Raw genomic sequence first — 21333 nt, forward strand, 5'->3', positions numbered from 1 at the left:
TCATAGATCTTGTAAAAACCTACAAAATTCTTTTTTACCGTACTTTCTAAGATCAAAAATAAAAAAGTTACGGTTAAAAGATCAATATATTTTTCTGAAAAAAAAAAGGAAAAATCCAATTGGAAGCATAATAATATAATATAATGTAAGGTAGCGGTATTTTAAGTTATTGGCCTTATTCATTCTTCTTTATTTATGCATTAATAATATATTCTAGAAGTTTGACTGGCTTAGAATGATTAATTTAAAAAAAACTGGTGTTAAAAACGAGTAACGAATTTTTGTAGTTTGGTAAAAAATGACAATAGGGAACTTGCATAAAATTTTAAATTCGAAAAAAATGTTATAAATCACAACAGAACATAATTTAAAACATATATCAAATAATAAAAAAGTTTTATTTGGCTTTCGTTTGGCCCTTAAAAATGATTAAAAATTCAAATTAAAACAGGTGGCCCAAAACGCGTCGTGACGTTATTCGTTTAAACTATGTTTACATTCTTCCAAAAAAGTGAACAGAATTTAAAATTAGACATTATAAACGTCAGTAGAAAATACAGTTACCTCACAAGTGTTTTTGATCGTTTGAACTATTTTAAATATCATTTAATAATGTCAGTGTCAAAACGAATGCCAAACCTAATAGGGGAAATTGCACATTTTTTTATTGCATAATAATATTCAGTTTCCTTTAAAAATAAGATTTCCAAAATTTCACGCCTTAAAACCTAATAATAACAAGTACAAATTTAAAATCTATATATATTTTTTTGTTTTCTGGCCTTGGTTTAGAGAACCTTTAGTCAATTTAAAATAGTTCAAACGATCAAAAACACTTGTGAGGTTACATAACTGTATTTTCTACTGACGTTTATAATGTCTAATTTTAAATTCTGTTTACTTTTTTGGAAGAATGTAAACATAACTTAAACGAATGAAGTCACGACGCGTTTTGGGCCACCTGTTTTAATTTGAATTCTTAATCATCTTTAGGAGCCAAACGAAAGCCAAACAAAACTTTTTAATCTTTGATACATGTTTTAAATTATGTTCTGTTGTGATTTATAACATTTTTTTCGAATTTAAAATTTTATGCAAGTTCCCTATTCCTTCAGAATTGAAAGACTAGCGTCAGAGATACGAAAAAATGTTTAAATATTATTATGAAATTGCAGGTTACTTAGTTCTCAAGAACTTGGTTTAAAAAAATTTTTTTCTACGGCAAAAATTGAGTGAATCGTAAATGAGTGTTATCGAACACCATTGATTTTTTCGATATAAAACTAACACATTCGATAGCGAATAAATCGAAAACTATTAATTTTATCAAAAAAATATATAGACCATTTTTTGCTTAGAATGAATTTTTTTATCAGCGCTTGCAGTCAAAATATAATAAAAAATCTCCACCGGGGTGGCAACCACCCCCATGGTAAAAGCGCCTTTCGGCATCATATAGATTTTAATCCTTATACCCCAGGCTGTGGGTGAAAAAACGTGATATAATTCAGGAATTTTTGAAACCTATCAGGTGTTGTAAAGGACGATGCCAGGAATAACTTCTACTAAAATGTAACCAAAAATATTGTGCGCTTTTTTTAATTGCGATTTTCATTTGTTAAATTTACAATTTTTATTAATCTTTAATTTTGTAGCTTAGGATATTGATTTTAGAGAAAAACTTTTTAATAGAAAGTTATAGTAAATTAAAAAAACCTACAAATTGAGGTACGGTAAGTTTAATTTGGTTAATTGGTTATTGCAAAACAGCCTGCGAAAAGTCCAAAATGGCCGTTTTTTACAATTGCATTATTTATTGTACAAATAATTTTTTTATTTTTTAAAGCTTTAAATGAAGATCTTTCGATTCCAAACATAAAAAAAATTTTAAAGCCAGCTTAACGAATTTGTTGCTTAGATATTATAAATTGTTTATCCCAGGAGGTCAAATGTCGAAGGCTATAACTTTTTGAAAAAAAATCGTAGAAAGTTAGTAAAATATCCAATCTCCTTTGAAAGAGTTATATTTTCATATTCTGATGTAAATAAATGCGTAAAACAATTGTAAACCTTTAATTTTTGGATTTGAAAATAAGGGGGCAAATTTCGTTATAAACATTTAGAGCTGAAGCGGCCCTGTACATCCTATGAGTTTTTAGCTTACATATTATTGTTGCTGAAGATGAAACGAAGATTTATAAAAAAATAAAAAAATTTTACGACCAACCGAAGCCGAGATAATTTTTGGGTTTGAAAATAAGGGGGCAAATTTCGTTATAAGCATTTACAGCTGAGGCGGCCCTGTATATCCTATGAGTTTCTAACTTACAGATTATTGTTGCTAAAGACGAAACGAAGATTTATAAAAAAAATTAAAATTTTCTACAACCAACTGAAGCCGAGATAATTGTTTTTTTTTTCTTAAATCATAGTGCCTTTATTTATAATAATTAAGAATTTATTTTACAGTCATTGACTAAAGAAAGACTTATGTTATCTTAAAATAAAAATTATTATAAAATAGAATTACATTTAATTATTAAAAATTATTTTTTAAATCGATGCTTTTGCAAGCGGCCGAATTTTGCAAATCGCCCGGCTCGCTTCAAATCCGCGCGCTCAGAAAATTTTTACGTAACTTTTATTAAATTTTGACAGAAAACAATTTAATAATATTACTACCATTATGATATACAGTCTATTTACCACTGTATTTGTTTTTCTTAATAAACTTTTATATGTGAAATCCAAAAAGAATAGTCACTACAAGAAGAAAAAGTTTTATATTGTATATTATAATAAGAAGTAACATTATTATTATTATATTTATATAACAATGAAAAAATTAAAATATAGCCATATATTTCATATTGAAACAGGCTGGAAGAATCACAATCTAAATATCGCAAAAGTCCGTCTCTGTCGTTATAGATAGAAGTAAGACGAAATGTACTTCCCAACGCGTTTCTCTTGGGCCACCCACAAGAAAGCGGAAGGATTAATATTTTAAGAAATTCTAGACGCCTAAGCTGATAATTTAGCTATTGCAGGCAGTAAAATCACAAAGACACTTTAGAGCTCGAAGACAGCTTTCCTAAGAATTATTTACTTTGCACAGGATATGCCTCATAAAAAGAAGAATAGGAAAGATTGCTAAATGTTTGAGTAGAAGCCATCATCATGTTCAGTTGAGTTCAGTAGAAGCCATCATCATGTTTAGTTGAGTTCCGTATAGGCTATCATCATGTTCAGTCGAGTTCAGTAGAAGCCGTCATCATGTTTAGTTGAGTTCCGTATAAGCTATCATCATGTTCAGTTGAGTTCCGTAGAAGTCACCATCAAGTGAAGTTGAGTGATGAGTTCTCCCAGGGCCATCATCGAGTTAAGTTGAGTTTTGGTTCCCTTAGGGCCATCGTCATGGAGTTGAGTTCCATTGGGCTGATTCTAGCCCGGTGAATGTGATGGTGTATCGTGAACCCCGGCGATTATCCCGCTGTTTCTAAGCAAATCGTCGTTATCATTTTATACCAATGTTGGTATCCACTAATTTCTTTTAAGCAGTCAGAACCAGAAGTAGGAGAGAAGAGTTTCAATTTTCTCATTGCTATGTTTAACAGTGCAGTTAAAACATGTAGTATGCTCACATACTTTATTTTGGTCAAAGTTAATGAACTTTCAATAATCATGTTTGAGTCTAACTAAATAATTTTATTCGAGTAAAAGTAAATTTGATCCAGTTTAACGAACTTTTAAACTATTTATCTTCTAGTGAAAGCTGAATTTTTCTATAATAATGTTTGTTTATAAACAATGTACTGTTTGCTGTTTGCTGTAACTAACGCAGTGAAGTAAGTGTTTCGCGAGTGCAATAGCGCCTTGGACTTTCCAATCAAGCTACGAGGAAGAAGCCAGGACACTAATTGTTAAGGTATAATTTTTATATTTGTAAAACTGTTCGTTTCATCTTTGATTAATTGGTAATCTGTTTATATATAATGTTATATAATGAAATAATGTTTGATTTTCAACATATAATTTATTTTCTTCCCTTCTCTCTTGAATCGTGGGAACAACAAAACATTGACTGAATATATAATTTTGAGTATATAGTAAAGGAGGTAAGTTACATTATAACATTTTGTATATTATGTATATCATTTTATTTGACTATGTTTCTTTGTTTTATTTTAATTTATCTTTCTTTGTTTTATTTCTATTTTTTTTTGTATAAAGTTTAATGGCGCCCAATATTTTATTTTTTGTATTTTTTTATTTTTTTATTTCACATCCTTATTTCGATTTTTCTATCTTTCTAATTTTTCTAAGCTAATAAGAGTATATCATAACATCTATTAAAGAATCCACTCCCTAAAATCTCTGAGACAGTAGCAACCGAGGTACTTCATAACTTATGTAGCACGAATTTTGTCCAATTCTTAATTAGTCATGTTTCATAAAACAACAGGGGCTATCTTTTGTCTTACATTAAAATGGCCCCATATGACTTCCATTCTTTGTCGTGTTTCATAAAATGGCTTCCATGCGTGGGGCTGTTTCATAAAATTAATCGTGTTATATAAAAATGGCGCCCCACGTTGGGCGCCATTTTTATGTAACACAATTAATTTTTATGAAACAGCCCCACGCATGGAAGCCATTTTATGAAACACGACAAAGAATGGAAGTCATATGGGGCCATTTTAATGTAAGACAAAAGATAGCCCCTGTTGTTTTATGAAACATGACTAATTAAGAATTGGACAAAATTCGTGCTACATAAGTTATGAAGTACCTCGGTTGCTACTGTCTCAGAGATTTTAGGGAGTGGATTCTTTAATAGATGTTATGATATATTCTTATTAGCTTATCTTACATAAAAATGTCGCAGCCAACCTGGGACATCTTACTCTTAATTAGCATTCTATAGTATTTTCTATCTATTTTTTAGCATATTTGATTCTAGTTACATTTTATTTGCCTTCGTTCGATCGTAGTCCAAACGATCAGCTGCAACCCATATTTTTCCGGCGCGAGAGAATTTTGAACTCTCCGCATTTAGCGATCCCAGCCGTCAGCCGATGTTCTCTGACCGGCGAGAATCATAAACGTTTTTCGATTACGAGGGTATGACAAACAGTTGTTGAATTTTTACCCCGTTGCATTTAGTATAATTTTGTGTTTACGCTTGATTTATGAAAATAAATACTATTATTTTCAAATTTTATTATTTTTTGTGTTTGTAACTTACCTACTCAGCAATGTCTTACGATCAAGAGAAAGGATAATTTATTGTTTGTGTTTATGTTTTACAATGTTTTGTAAAAAATGTTTTTTCGTTAAATTAACGAAGAAAACTGTAAATTTTTTTTTTTGTAATTGATTAAATAGAAACATTCAGCAATTTAAATTTTAGACAATAACCTTTTTTGTCTAAAACAACGTAATTCAAATTAATTTTCATTTTTTTGTCGTTAATATTTTCATTTTCGACTTTAGCTTATTTTTAAATAACAATTTTTAAATATTTTCTTATCATTTAACAGATTAACTATTAGGTAAAGCCTATATATTTTGTTTTGCCATTTTGTTTTCGTATTTTTGGAATCTGTTGAGATGTTCGACGGATTAATAATCTGTTAGGATTGAAAATTATTTTTTTTTGAGTTATTGTGTGTTACGGTCCGAAATTTTTGTTTATTTTTCTTATTTTTTGTAGGAGATTAGCTTGATAAACGCGGTGTTTGTCTTTGATTGCGAACTTTCCTATAAGTTAAATTTTTTAGTATGGTCGATTGTAGTACTTATTTTATTTTTTCTTACATCAGTATTTGTGGTCTAAATTTTTGTTTTCTTAAGAGATTTTCTGAAAATTTTCAGGGCTTACAGTCTTTTAAGAGATTTTAGTTTCGATGGTAATTTCCATTAGGAATTTACACGTTCGATAATTATTTTCCGATGGTGGGGTAGATACACTCTACACGTTCGGTATATTAGTTTCGATGGTGGACTTTCGAAAGAAGTCTACACGTTCGATATTTTGGTTCGATGCAAGTTCGTCTGACGTTCTTGGCAATCGATTTTGTTTGAGTTGTTATTAGAACAAATTTTTGGGTATAGCCCACAGCCTATGTTGTGTTTGTTTGTTAGTCAACTCACCTTATGTTTGGACCACATTGTTATTTTTTGTACTACACTAGATTGACTCAGAAAGAACTAATACTGTTCTTTATTTTATTTTACTTTTTTTTGAAGTTTTACCGACGGATGGTAAACATTTTTTTTGCTTTTGGTTTGCTTTGGTTTGCTATTGCTTATGGAGCCTATGAGTTCCGATTTTTTTGTTGTTAGGAGTTGTTGTTTGGCAGTGTGAATGACCAGACACTGGGGAAGCTTAGGGTTTTGATTTGGGATAAACTCGGCAGTTGACCCGTCGGAATGAGAAGTCATTCATGGTTGCAATTCAGCAATAGATCCGGTGCTTTTAGGAATTCTTGCGCTCTGTTGGTAAACTTATCACAAGCATGTCTTTGAATCCAACCAGTTTGTGAAAATGTTTTGCTGTTCAGTTATTTTTTGTATGTGTAGAATCACAATTTTTATTTTTGGACAGGACCGTAATCGACTATTTTAAATCTGTTTTGTTGTGAAGAATAGTTCTTAAAGTATTCTTTATTTTCTTTTTAGTTTTTGATTTTATCGTTTCCTTTAACTGCTTGCTTATTTCTTTCGGTTATTTTCTTTTTTATTCTGTTTACGCCTTTGCGTACTTCATCTTCGATATTTTTATTTTGTCCGTGTTAGAGGAAAAGTTACACTTAGGTGAACTTTGTCCTATTTATTGTAAATATTTGTATATATTTTAGTCAGATTTTAGTTCTTGCTACCCCGACCAAACTTTTTGTTGCTTTTAAGGGTGTTAGTAAAACTTAGTCTCATTTTAATTTTCTATATCTTTGGTGGAATATGGTTATTTTTTTTTTTTTTGGTTGTGTATCCCGGAATATTAGACACTACTGATCATGTAACTACCCGATTAAGACTTACCGAAAATGTACCTATTATTAGGCGTCTGATAACGCGTTAGATATCATTTATTGTGGTTATCACAACCAATCTAAACATCCACCACCCCAATTGTAAATTTTTTGTCTAGTTGCCAACGATAATTTAGCTTTGAAGAACTAAAATGGTTCGTAAACTATCGGTAACTCTTTTTTTTGTGTGTATGTGTGTTTGTTTTTTTTTTGATAACAGCTTATAGCGTTATCAAACTATGTTGTCCCTGGTGTTAGTCGTAAATGAAAGACTTTACGCATCCAAACAACATGGTATTTTTTTTATGGTATTAGTCAGGGATGAGATACTCCTATGCATCCATTATATGTTGTCCTTGGTGTTAGTCGTAAATGAAAGACTTTACGCATCCAAAACAAGGACAACATGTTATTTTTTTATGGCGTTAATGATGCTAAGACATCATTATTCTTATGTTATTCGTGGTGTTAGTCTAGGTTGAAAGAAACCTATGCATCCGAAAAAACGTTAACATATCTTGCCCTATTTTTGTGTTTTTATTTTTTTTGTGTCTACGATGACGAATTGCGTCGTTGTATTCTTGTGAATTTTTTGTGTTATGATTAACGCGTCCATGTCTAGATTGTAAGACATGTATTGATCGTTAGAGAAAGCCTAAGGCCTCTGAACGATATTACGATATGGTGACTAACAAATGTGGTTTTCATTTTTTTTGCCGTTTCATTTTTTTTATTTCCGATTTCAAACTGGTTAGCACGAAGTTGAAATCGTGGGGGAGGCAGTGAAACAGGCTGGAAGAATCACAATCTAAATATCGCAAAAGTCCGTCTCTGTCGTTATAGATAGAAGTAAGACGAAATGTACTTCCCAACGCGTTTCTCTTGGGCCACCCACAAGAAAGCGGAAGGATTAATATTTTAAGAAATTCTAGACGCCTAAGCTGATAATTTAGCTATTGCAGGCAGTAAAATCACAAAGACACTTTAGAGCTCGAAGACAGCTTTCCTAAGAATTATTTACTTTGCACAGGATATGCCTCATAAAAAGAAGAATAGGAAAGATTGCTAAATGTTTGAGTAGAAGCCATCATCATGTTCAGTTGAGTTCAGTAGAAGCCATCATCATGTTTAGTTGAGTTCCGTATAGGCTATCATCATGTTCAGTTGAGTTCCGTAGAAGTCACCATCAAGTGAAGTTGAGTGATGAGTTCTCCCAGGGCCATCATCGAGTTAAGTTGAGTTTTGGTTCCCTTAGGGCCATCGTCATGGAGTTGAGTTCCATTGGGCTGATTCTAGCCCGGTGAATGTGATGGTGTATCGTGAACCCCGGCGATTATCCCGCTGTTTCTAAGCAAATCGTCGTTATCATTTTATACCAATGTTGGTATCCACTAATTTCTTTTAAGCAGTCAGAACCAGAAGTAGGAGAGAAGAGTTTCAATTTTCTCATTGCTATGTTTAACAGTGCAGTTAAAACATGTAGTATGCTCACATACTTTATTTTGGTCAAAGTTAATGAACTTTCAATAATCATGTTTGAGTCTAACTAAATAATTTTATTCGAGTAAAAGTAAATTTGATCCAGTTTAACGAACTTTTAAACTATTTATCTTCAAATGAAAGCTGAATTTTTCTATAATAATGTTTGTTTATAAACAATGTACTCTTTGCTGTTTGCTGTTTGCTGTAATTAACGACAGTGAAGTAAGTGTTTCGCGAGTGCAATAGCGCCTTGGACTTTCCAATCAAGCTACGAGGAAGAAGCCAGGACACTAATTGTTAAGGTATAATTTTTATATTTGTGAAACTGTTCGTTTCATCTTTGATTAATTGGTAATCTGGTCTCTAATTATAACAGAGAGATCAGAGATTAATTTTTTTGTTTTTAATAAATAATGTTTGATTTTCAACATATAATTTATTTTCTTCCCTTCTCTCTTGAATCGTGGGAACAACAAAACATTGACTGAATATATAATTTGAGTATATAGTAAAGGAGGTAAGTTACATTATAACATTTTGTATATTATGTATATCATTTTATTTGACTATGTTTCTTTGTTTTATTTTAATTTATCTTTCTTTGTTTTATTTCTATTTTTTTTGTATAAAGTTTGGTTTCCCTTAGGTAACCAATGGCGCCCAATATTTTATTTTTTGTATTTTTTTATTTTTTTATTTCACATCCGTATTTCGATTTTTCTATCTTTCTAATTTTTCTAAGCTAATAAGAGTATATCATAACATCTATTAAAGAATCCACTCCCTAAAATCTCTGAGACAGTAGCAACCGAGGTACTTAATAAATTATGTAGCACGAATTTTGTCCAATTCTTAATTAGTCATGTTTCATAAAACAACAGGGGCTATCTTGTGTCTTACATTAAAATGGCCCCATATGACTTCCATTCTTTGTCGTGTTTCATCAAATGGCTTCCATGCGTGGGGCTGTTTCATAAAATTAATCGTGTTATAATATATATGTATCATTTTTGTAATATTATTTCTTCAGAAATGAAATTTCACATATAAAAGTTTATCAAGAAAAACAAATACAGTGGTAAATAGACTGTATATTATAATGGTAATATAATTAAATTGTTTTCTCTCCAAATTTAATACAAGCTACGTAAAAATTTTCCGACCGCGCGGATTTGAAGCGAGCCGCGGGCGATTTGTAAAATTCGGCCGCTCGCAAATGCACCGATTTTAAAAATAATTTTTAATAATTAAATGTAATTATATTTTATAATAATTTTTATTTTAAGATAATATAAGTCTTTCTTTAGTCAATGACTATAAAATAATTTCTTAATTGTTATAAATAAAGGCACTACGACTTAAGAAAAAAAAAACAATTATCTCGGCTTCAGTTGGTTGTAGAAAATTTTTATTTTTTTATAAATCTTCGATTTGTCTTCAGCAACAATAATCTGTAAGTTAGAAACTGATAGGATGTACAGGGCCGCTTCAGCTCTAAATGTTTATAACGAAATATGCCTCCTTATTTCCAAACCCAAAAATTATCTCGGCTTCAGTTGGTCGTAGAAATTTTTAATTTTTTTATAAATCTTTGTTTCATCTTTAGCAACAATAATCTGTAAGTTAAAAACTCATAGGATGTATAGGGCCGCTTCAGCTCTAAATGTTTTTAACGAAATTTGCCCCCTTATTTTCAAACCCAAAAATTAGAGGTTTAAAAATGTTTTACGCATTTATTTACATCAGAATATGAAAATATAACTCTTTAAAAGGAGATTAGATGTTTCACCAACTCTCTACGATTTTTTTTCAAAAAGTTATAGCCTTCGACATTTGACCTCTTGGTATAAACAATTTATAATATCTAAGCAACAAATTCGTTAATCTGGCTTTACATTTTTTTTATGTTTGGAATTGAAAGATCTATATTTTAAAGCTTTAAAAAATAAAAAAAAAATATTTGTACAATAAATAATGCAATTGTAAAAAACGGTCATTTTGGACCTTTCGCAGGCTGTTTTGCAATAACCAATTAACCAAATTAAACTTACCGTACCTCAAATTGTAGGTTTTTTAATTTACTACAACTTTCTATTAAAAAGTGTTTCTCCAAAATCAATATCCTAAGCTGCAAAATTAAAAATCAATAAAAATTGCTAATTTAACAAATAAAAATCGCAATTAAAAAAAAAAGCGCAAAATATTTTTGGTTACATTTTAGTAGAAGTTATTCCTGGCATCGCCTTTACAACACCTGAGAGGTTTCAAAAATTCCTGAATTATATCCTGAAATCGGCCTATTTTTCACCCACAGCCTGGGGTATTAGAGTATCCACTACCTATTCTCAAATTTTCAAGCAAATCGATCAATTCTGTAAAAATTGCGAGGTAAAAAGATTCGGTTCCTGGACTAAATAGTATTAAATCATAAGTATTTAAAAAATAAAGTTATTTTTCCTTGCAATTTCACACAGATTTCAGTTTGTTTACTCTATAATTAAGATACTCACAAGTAGTATTATCAAGTGAGGGGCATAAAACCAAAGAACGCTAAAAAGGTATGCTTTTCCGTACAGGATTACCTGTGCCACAACCTGAACATACACCAAACTGAAGTAGAAGAAACTAACCACTACTGCCATTATGTAGTGCCCAAAAAGATTGGTCATATCATTTACCAACTCAGACACGATGAAGTAACATGACTTAATAGTTGCTAAATTTACAGTAAGTATGCCAGTACTGACAGAAATCTCTACAAGTGCTTTAATCTGTTTGATCCTTCTTTCAACTACATTTGACATTTGTTGGAATAGGAAAACTATGATGAACATATTGATGGCAGTGATTGTTGCCTTCAAAGCACTTATTATATTAAGAATGATATTCATTGTTGAAATGCTTATAAAACATTGGTATGTTAGCAAAAACAGTGCCATCATTGCTACATAAGTTAATGTATATACCATTTTTGTATAGCTGATGGTAGAGGTTCCTAAACTTTTCTTCAGTAAAAACAGTTTGCTAAAAATCGATTTCCAGATCTCTCTTTTGAACAAACTAAAACAATAGGTGATCTGACAATAGGACATCACAACAGTATTCAAGGCAAATATAATGAAATTGACGTTAACAGATTCAGAGTATTCCCACGTTCCAAAATACATTACGTTTATCAAAACTTCCATCAATACCAAAAATATGCTATATACTCCATAGAAGAATATATGTAATTTAAACATGAAGTTGTTCTCCAAAGTTGAAGGAAATAGTCCCACAATTTTTCCACTTTTGTAGAAAAAGTTCATAAGCGCTGTGTCGCTAACAGTTTTCATTTTACTCTCGGTTTGAAGCATGTTTTATAAGATGTTCGTATTTATTGATAAAGATAAGCATTTGTAGTCAATTGTACATTAATCAACTTTATCGAAATATCAAACTAAATAATAATATAATGGCGTTGAAAATAGTGCTTTCAAATATTTTCTTTAATTGAAATCCATCAAATAGTGTTGTTTTTGTTGGGAATAGAATTTCATTTGAATTTGTTTAGAAAACATTCAAATATCTACTTTCAACAATATTGCTCAACCCATTAAGGACAAATTTTTTTTAAGACATAATAAGCGCAGTTTTACACACTATGATCCGTTCACAATTTCTTGAGAGCTCACTACAAGTTTGACCCTCATTAGCTAACTGAAATACAGAGAGGATAAGTAATATGATATAATAACAAAACCACCTTGTATCTGAAGGAATACAATAGAGTTGTAAAGCTGATAATCCGATTTTGGGCAAAAATTACCAACCAGTGTCGTAGAGTATATGATTAAGACATTTATTTGAACTAAATGAATAATATATTACTATTTTTAAACTGTATTTAATGTAAATTGTATTCTTGTTTTAATAAAATTTCTTTATTTTATTCAAAAATAAAAAGTTACTTGCAATTTGTAAAAGATACATTTATTTAATTATTACCATAGAGGTAGGTATTTAACATAAAGTAAGCCTACGCTCCTGTATCCCGAATGAAGTACGTGCCTCCTAGTGGCGGGATACGCCAACTGTCACTATTTTCCCCTCATAACTCGAAAAATATCGACCGCACGAAAAAAAATTATAATAAATGAAATTATGTAAAATCGTATTTTCAATAATTTCAGTTTCTACACTTTTTGTCGAAAAATTGGAAATGGCGGAGATATTGAGCGGTTCTCGTTTAAAATCAAGATGGCGGCTAACGCAACGGTGGAATTCAGTCGAGATTTTAAATTTATACTAATATTGACCCTCCCTAAAGATTAGAAAAACAGAATTTGGGGCAGCTCGTAATGCAAGGTCAAATGCTATCCCGACTGGGCTATACCTATAGGAACAAATTATAACTATTTCCTGTTTTCCCCTTTTTTTTAAGTCAACGGAAAACAGTGAAACTTATGATTTTTTAGTACAAATACCTTCGATACTATGGAAAAAGCTTTAAAATGACGTATTACAGAGTTTGATATACTCATTTATTGTTAATATAATTGCGAAGAAAGGTCGGAATTGAAAAAAAAATATTTTCTCAATAACTGTTGTAAAAATTAGTGTACAGCTTTGAAATTTTTGTCAAATGAGGGTTCTTTGGTGCTTAATATGTGATAAAAATTTCAAAACGGTTCATTCAATTGTTTAAATTTTATTCAAATTGTTTATCCCAGAGAAAATTTTTTTTTGCAATAACATAAGTCAGAAAAAAATGACCTTAGAACCATTCCACAGGTGTCAAATGAAATAGCATGAGCTACATTTTCAACATTGTTTAAAAAAGTGAATACAAAATGCATTTATTAGTAATAAATAATTATGCAAATGGAGTCTCGTTCGAACGTTCGGACAGTAAAGTCGTTATCGTAGATAACCATTAGTTTATAATTGCTTTTTAATTTCACAAGTTTTTGTTAGTGAAGTGCAAAACAACACATCTATTAATCATTGGGTGATGATAGATTTTGTTATCATTGGATGATAACAAATTTAGTGAGTACCTATTTAATTTACCTACTTCATAATATTTAACATGTCACAGAACGTCAATAACCCTACTAAGTCGTATTCAGCGGCGTTAGCCCAGAACTCGAATCTACTACCAAACAGAGATCAAGCCGTAGTTTTTACATCAATAGATGGTTTTAAAATACAAGACTATCTCCTACAGATTGGACCAATAGTGAACGCATATAATATAATATACTGTTCACGCATCTCTAACAATCGAGTATGCATATACTTGAGAGATAAAAACATTGTCGACGATTTTCTAAAAAATTATGGAAGTATCACAATTAATAACACTCGTATAGTTGCTCGAAGATTAATTACCCCATCAGATAGATTGCTAATATCTAATGCAAGCCCCACAATTTCTAATGAAGAAATCACAGGATGTTTACAAAATCTAGGCTTAACATTATTATCGCCAATGATACAACTGAGAATTGGAGCTACTGACCCAGCTTACAACCATATACTTAGTTTTAGAAGACAAATTTACATCTCGCCTCCAGAAAATGCATCTTTACCGGAATACATTGATATAGAACAAGATGGAATAGTAAATAGGTCAGTAAATAGACAGCCACAACTGTTTCAAATGCAAGCAGGCAGGACACAATGCTTTACAATGCACTGCCTCATTTCCACCACCGATGAGTATAATACCTACAGGAAGTAATATTCAATCAGACAACATAACTCAGGCCCAGAATTCAGCACTTTCTATTTCTGACACCACTACCGCTTCTTCTTCCAATAATACACAACCCATCAAAGACCACAGTTAACTAATAAAACAAAACGTACCCCTAGATATGTCTAAGCTATCTACGCCACAAAATCCAGAACTATCAAACTCACCCCTCTCTCAATCTTTCAATACCCCTATGAATCTTGAGATAAACAAAAATATTTTGGTGGACAATACAAAGTCCGATCATCCCTCAACACAAAATAACTCACAAAAACGTACCGCTTCTGCTGTTTCTTCTCCTACTTCTGAAGATGTCCAATTCGCAACTCCAACTATAACACAAAATAAGAAAAAGACCAAAACAGAAAAAAAACCTGAACAAAACATAAAGTTTTCAGACAATACTAAAACATATATAGATAATCACTCGCCTCCTTTTTGCCTCAGCAGTCAGCAAGTTGAAAGTCTACTAGAAAATTGCTACGGCTGTTCTGATGTAGTAACGGTGGCGAAGGATTATAACTCTGACATCGTAGCTATTATCACTATGTTGGATGAAATTCACCCACATTTAGATGACAGAACAACAAAATATCGCTGCACTAAATTGAGGAAAAAATTAGCTCTACAAATTAATTTAACGAATTTGGATTCTGAAAGTGATTCATCCACTTTTTAATTTTTGTGCTCATTAATAAAATATAATCATTTATGTATAACAAAATTTTACAGTGGAATTTAAATAGCTTTAAAACTCGTTTACCTATGTTACAGTTGTTAGTCAATCAATACACACCACAAATTATATGTCTTCAAGAAACTAATTTTAAAGATTCCACCTGCATGAATCTAAAATCTTTTAATTCATATTTTAAAAATAGGGATAATGCTGGTCACGCGTCAGGTGGCGTTGCCATTTATGTAAAAGAACAAATAATATCCAAAGAAATTCCTCTAAGCACAAATCTGGAAGCTGTAGCTGTACAAATTGGTACAACACAAAAAGTTAACATATGTAATATATATATATATACCACCAAATTATAACCTAGAAGAACAACATCTTGTAAACCTAATAAATCAGGTACCTAATCCAAAATTTATACTGGGAGATCTAAATGGACATAACACTAACTGGGGTTCCTTTAAAACTACATCTACCGGAAAGAAGATTGAAAATATAGTGAACACGTTAAATCTTGCAATACTAAACGATGGTAGTAGCACCCACTTAAACTTATCGACAGGGACATTTTCTTCTATAGATATCTCACTTTGTACACCCACTCTTCAAATAAATCACAATTGGTACGTAGAAAAAGACTTATATGGGAGTGATCACTACCCGATTTTAATAGAAAAACACTTGATTAAATCTACGCCAGTTAAGCCTGATCCGAAATGGAGGTTAGACAAAGCTGACTGGGGCCTTTTTCAAGAAATTATCCGTAATGAATCTTCAATGATTTGTTTAGATAATACAATAGACGAAATAATTCTACAATTCAATAAAATCATAACCGATGCAGCTATAAAAGCAATAGGAAAAACAAAGTTCATTGAAAGGGATAAAGTTACTCCCTGGTGGAATGAAGAATGTAAAGAAGCTATTAAACTAAGTAAAAAAGCTCTTCAAAAGTACAAAAGACACAAAAATCTAGAAAATTTAATCGAACTTAAAAGGAGTAGGGCTAGAGCCAAACTGGTTACCACAAGATCTAAAAGACAATCCTGGATAAAATACGTAGAAACGATAAATAATTACACACCTGTATCAAAAGTTTGGAGGAAAATAAAGAAGATAACAGGCTCGAGTTCATATCAAGGAATAGATTCATTAGAATTAGACAATAAATCATCTACAACAGACCATGCAGAAATCGTAGAAAAAATAGCCGAAACATTCCAGTTAACATCCTCAAATTCTATTTATGATAAAGATTTCCTAACATACAAAGAACAAAAAGAAAGTATTCCCATCAACATAGTAAACAATAATGAACCTATAAATGTACTTATCACAATCAGAGAAATAAGAGAGATGTTAGATTCTTTAAAGGACACATCTCCAGGTCCGGATGACATTCCAGCTTCTTTTCTGAAACACCTACCTGAAGAAGCTTTAGAAATTTTATTAAAAATATACAATCGTATATGGACTAAACATGAATTTCCCAGATTATGGAAATCCTCTATAACTATTCCCATTTTAAAACCTAATAAACCACGAAACAAAGCAGATTCTTATCGTCCTGTCTCTCTAACTTGTGTCATGTGTAAGCTTTTAGAAAAAATTATAAATAAACGTTTATTGTGGTGTCTGGAAGAAAACAACCATCTGATTAATGAACAATCTGGATTTCGTCCTTTAAAATCGGCCACCGACAACTTAGTAGATCTAGAAACGCATATTAATAACGCCTTCTGTAAAAACCAGAAATGTATTGCAATTTATTTTGATTTGCATAAAGCATTTGATATGGCCTGGAATCACAAAATAATATCATCACTGAAATCATGGGGTTATCAAGGAAATATACTCGCTTTTGTTAAAAATTTTCTCCTAAATAGAAATTTCAAGCTAAAAGTAAACGGTCTTCTATCTAATGTGAAATATCAAGAAAATGGCACACCTCAGGGATCAGTGATCAGTCCGACGCTTTTTCTTGTAGCTATTAATGATATAATCAAATCAATGAATAAACCCATTCAAGCCAGATTATATGCTGATGATCTCATAATATTCTTAAAGGGAAACAATATACAGAGTATGGCCAAATTACTACAAGATCAACTCGATAAATTTATATCTTGGTCTAAAAAGAGTGGTTTCCAATTTGCTTCATCCAAAACTCGCTGTATCCTATTTTCAAAGAGACCAAAGCAGATAAAGGAGATACCTACTTTAAAATTTGGAGGTCAGAGACTCGAATATGTAGAAACAATTAAATATCTAGGTCTAATATTTGATCAAGCTTTAACCTGGAAAGAACATATTAAATATATTTCAGCAGCATGTCATAAAAGACTAAACCTCTTGAAATGTCTTTCTGGTACAAACTGGGGAGCGGACGGTAGGACTCTACTCACATTATATAAAAATCTGATCCGTTCCAAGATTGATTATGGATGCCAAGCTTACTCATCTGCTTCAAAAACAACTCTAAAAGTTTTAGATATCGTACAAAACAACGCTCTTAGAATAATATGTGGTGCATTTAGAACAACTCCTATTATAAGTCTTCAGGCCGAACTCGCCGAACTACCTTTAGATTTAAGAAGACAGGAATTAATACTCTCATATGCAGTGAAGCGGTACTCTTCACAATGTCACCAAACTATTTGCTCTTCAAGTACTCAGCATACAAAAACTCACATTCCCTTTCAAGAAAAATGCAAACGAATCATAAATGAACTACACCTTAAAGTTCCTAAAATATATCCTAGCAAAATACCAACTCCCCCGCCTTGGCTAATATCTTCTCCTCATTTAATAATGGATCTAGCGTTAGAAAATAAGAAAGAAACCAATCGTCATATAATTATTTCTAAATATCAAACCTTAATTTCTCAATTTTCCTCATTCGAACAGTTATTCACTGATGGATCAAAGACTAAATATTGTGTAGCATCTGCCTTTGTAACACATAATGAAATAAAGAAATATAAACTAGAGGGGACTAACACTATTTTAACAGGAGAACTCTTTGCGATATATAAAGCCCTAAGTCATGTTAGGAAAAGTTCTCAAATTAACTTTCTAATAATTACGGACTCTTTAAATTCGTTAGAAATCATCTCTAAAATCTACTCTCCCCACCCTGTGGCCAAACTCATAAGACAAGAATTGCACAATCTAAATCACAAAAATGTTGCTTTCCTGTGGGTTCCATCTCATATTGGAATCGCTGGAAATGAACTGGCAGATAAACATGCTCGAGAAGCCATAGAGGACGCAACTATAGAGATCTATCCAACAACTCCAGCGTCAGATCTCAAATCATATTTCCACAGCAAAATAGTTGATATATGGAATAGTAGATGGCATGAACACCAGAAGCAGTTATTTGAGGTAAAACCAACATTTCAACGATGGTCTGATAATTCCACAAATCGATTTTCCCAAGTGATCATCTCGCGATTGCGGCTTGGTCATAGCCGCCTCACGCATGGTCATCTGATGACACGAGATCCTCAACCGGAGTGTTATGCTTGTGAGACCCCTCTGACAATAAAACACCTTCTAGTGGAGTGCCCGTTATACAGTGCGGAAAGAGTTCAATTCGGAATCCCGGACGATTTGAAAATACTATTCTCAAAGTGCGGTTCCAAAGTGATCCTTCAATACTTAAAAGCAATAAACTGTTTATATAAAATTTAATTGTAGTATTCTATAGTTATTATTATTGTTAACAAAACTATCATTTTCGCTAATAGCCGTACAGGCTGATGCGAGTTTGTAAATAAAAAAAAAAAAATTTGCAAATGTATGGTCAATTTTTCTTTATAAACTTTTGGATAACTTTTTCCAAAAAAATTAACTTTTTTACCCTGTTTTAAGTGCACAACTACCAAGTAATGTTATCTATATCATAATTGATAAAAAATTGTAATAAATATGTATAATTTCTTATATATCAAAATAAAAAGTTTATAAGGAAAGGTTTACGATACTTTTGCAGAATTATTTATTACTAATAAATGCAATTTTTATTCACTTTTTTTAAACCAAGTTGAAAATATAGCTCATGTCCTTTTATTTGACACATGTGGAATGGTTCTAGCTTCATTTTCTTCTGACTTATGTTATTGCAAAAAAAATGCTCTCTGGGATAAACAATTTAAATCAAATTTAAACAATTGAGTGAATCCCTTTGAAATTTTTATCACATATTAAGCACCAAAGAACCCTTATTTGACAAAAATTTCAAAGCTGTACACTAATTTTTACAACAGTTATTGCGAAAATATTTTTTTTGCAATTCTGATCTTTTTTCGCAATTATACTAACAATAAATGAGTATATCAAACTTTGTAATACGTCATTTTAAAGAATTTTCCATATTCTTGAAGATATTTGTACTACAAAAAACCATAAGTTTCCCTGTTTTCCATTGATTTGAAAAAAGGGAAAAATGCCATTTTTTGACACTTAATTGTTTATAAATAAGAATGGCCGCCAGATCCTACACAGGAAATAGTAACAATTTGCTCTTATAGGTATTACTTATCGAAAAAACGCTTCAGTACCCTGGCTGTTCAAGTGTCATGGAAAAAACCTTATTACCCTGGACTACATGGTAACTTTCATATTACACGGCGACTTCACCGAACGCTCCTACCACCGTGTCATGTGAAATTTAGCATGGGATTGCTCAAGCCACCATTGGAATGTCATCGTGCGTTCTAGCGACCGCCCGTTCAAATTTTTGGTATGTGAAATTGGGGTTCGCATTTGTTGATATTAACCGATTTGGTTAGTACTAAATAGTAAGAAATTTTCAGTAAAAACTTTTAATCTTGCAAGCATCATCGTTATCATCATCATTCAATCTTCACTTGTCCACTGCTGGAAAATAGATCTCCCTCATAATTTTCCATCTATTTCGACCTTGTGCCTCTTTATCACTGATGCTTGTGTTGATAAAGTTTGTACGTTGTAGGCACATATGCATTTGTCGTTTGTTTTGGTGGCCTGATCTTTTGTCGGGGACTGAAGGACCTTCATTTGATGTATCCATCATGAGGAGAAAGTACCCCGCACAAACCTTATGGAAATTAGGTCCCAGTGAATTTCGTTCATATTTTGGGAAACTACTCTTTGAAGCATCCTGATAAAAAGTTCTCATGGGCACAACTCAGTCGTATGAAGAATTTTTAAGATATAGAGGCACAAAATCGGAAAATTATAAGATTTACTGGCTATTCCAATTCCCTGAGTTACTAGTTGAAACCTCTATACTCTGGGTATAGGGATTTTTGAAGACAAAGAACTGACGAAATAAGGGGAAAATAGATGAGAAGAGATTTAAGACAAAAAAAGAGTGGCTTAGCTCAGAAGGGAAAAAAATCAAAAGGGCAGAGGGACACTAAATCTCAAGTGGGTATCGGGCTAGCTTCAATACACTGAATACTGGCTTTAGAGATATAAAATGATAGATGGGATAATGAAATGAATGTAACTAGGAAGAAAATGAGACCTGTTAATACAAAAACTTAATTTAGCTAGGTAAGACCACTGGAGATAAATCGAGATAAAAGGGACGATAAAGGGCGCCAACTCTGACAGCTCAACTTCTGGGACACAATATTTGAAAGCTCACCCTACTTAACTGTAGCGAAAAAGAAAAAACTAAGTTTTGGGACCAGAATTTGAACAGCTCGAGATTTTTGAAGTAACTAACCACAGGAACTAAATGACACTGGTTACAACCACCTGAAATACAAATATATGTATCGTAATATAATTAGCAAAATGAATTAAAATAATATCTAACAAAATAAAGAAGTAATGATGATGGATGATGAGTTTTATACCAAGAAATAATAAGTAGACTTACCTGAAGCTTAAAACACAGACAACCTTTGCGGTATTCCGCAGTTACTATTAATACTGAAATTTTAACGACAAATATTAACTTCATCTATTTTTCTTATAGGTATAACTGTTGTTTAATGCAGTGTTTCTTTATATAATCGATGTTATACTTGTATGGACGCTTCAGATGCCGTTTCTTGCGCAGAAATTTGTCTGTGTTTTCCTCGTTCAGTCTATTTCCATACTATCGCTATCGCTTCAGCTTCAGTCAGAATTTCATTTGCGCGAAGTACACGCTGACAGCGCTCGCATGTTTAAAAATCGTATTAAAGCGATCACCGGCGTATCTTGGATATTTCTGGAGGGATATCTCTTTAATTTTTCTTTTAATGGAAGTAATCAGTAACCGCTACATGGTTATCTGGCAACATGTAGAAGTTTGGATCAAGGAAAAGTACTAGTAGTTTAGAATTTTTTCCTGGTTATCCAATGGCCACCACTTTGACCTTGACCTTCAATGGACGTCATTTTATAGAGTT

General features: G+C 31.8%; 1 protein-coding gene across 2 annotated transcripts in view; it reads right to left on the reverse strand.

Moving 5' to 3' along the window:
* LOC126884125 (gustatory receptor for bitter taste 66a-like) overlaps positions 1-21022 on the reverse strand; it is a 75508-nt gene extending 54486 nt beyond the window's left edge. For both annotated transcript variants that reach the window (XM_050649970.1, XM_050649971.1), the window contains exon 1: positions 20817-21022. In XM_050649970.1, coding sequence (XP_050505927.1) covers positions 20817-20900 — 84 coding nt within the window. In that variant the 5' untranslated portion in view covers positions 20901-21022. The remainder of the gene's footprint in view (positions 1-20816) is intronic.
* Positions 21023-21333: the final 311 nt, after the last annotated feature.

Source organism: Diabrotica virgifera, chromosome 4, assembly GCF_917563875.1.
Source record: "Diabrotica virgifera virgifera chromosome 4, PGI_DIABVI_V3a".
Lineage (NCBI taxonomy): Eukaryota > Metazoa > Arthropoda > Insecta > Coleoptera > Chrysomelidae > Diabrotica > Diabrotica virgifera.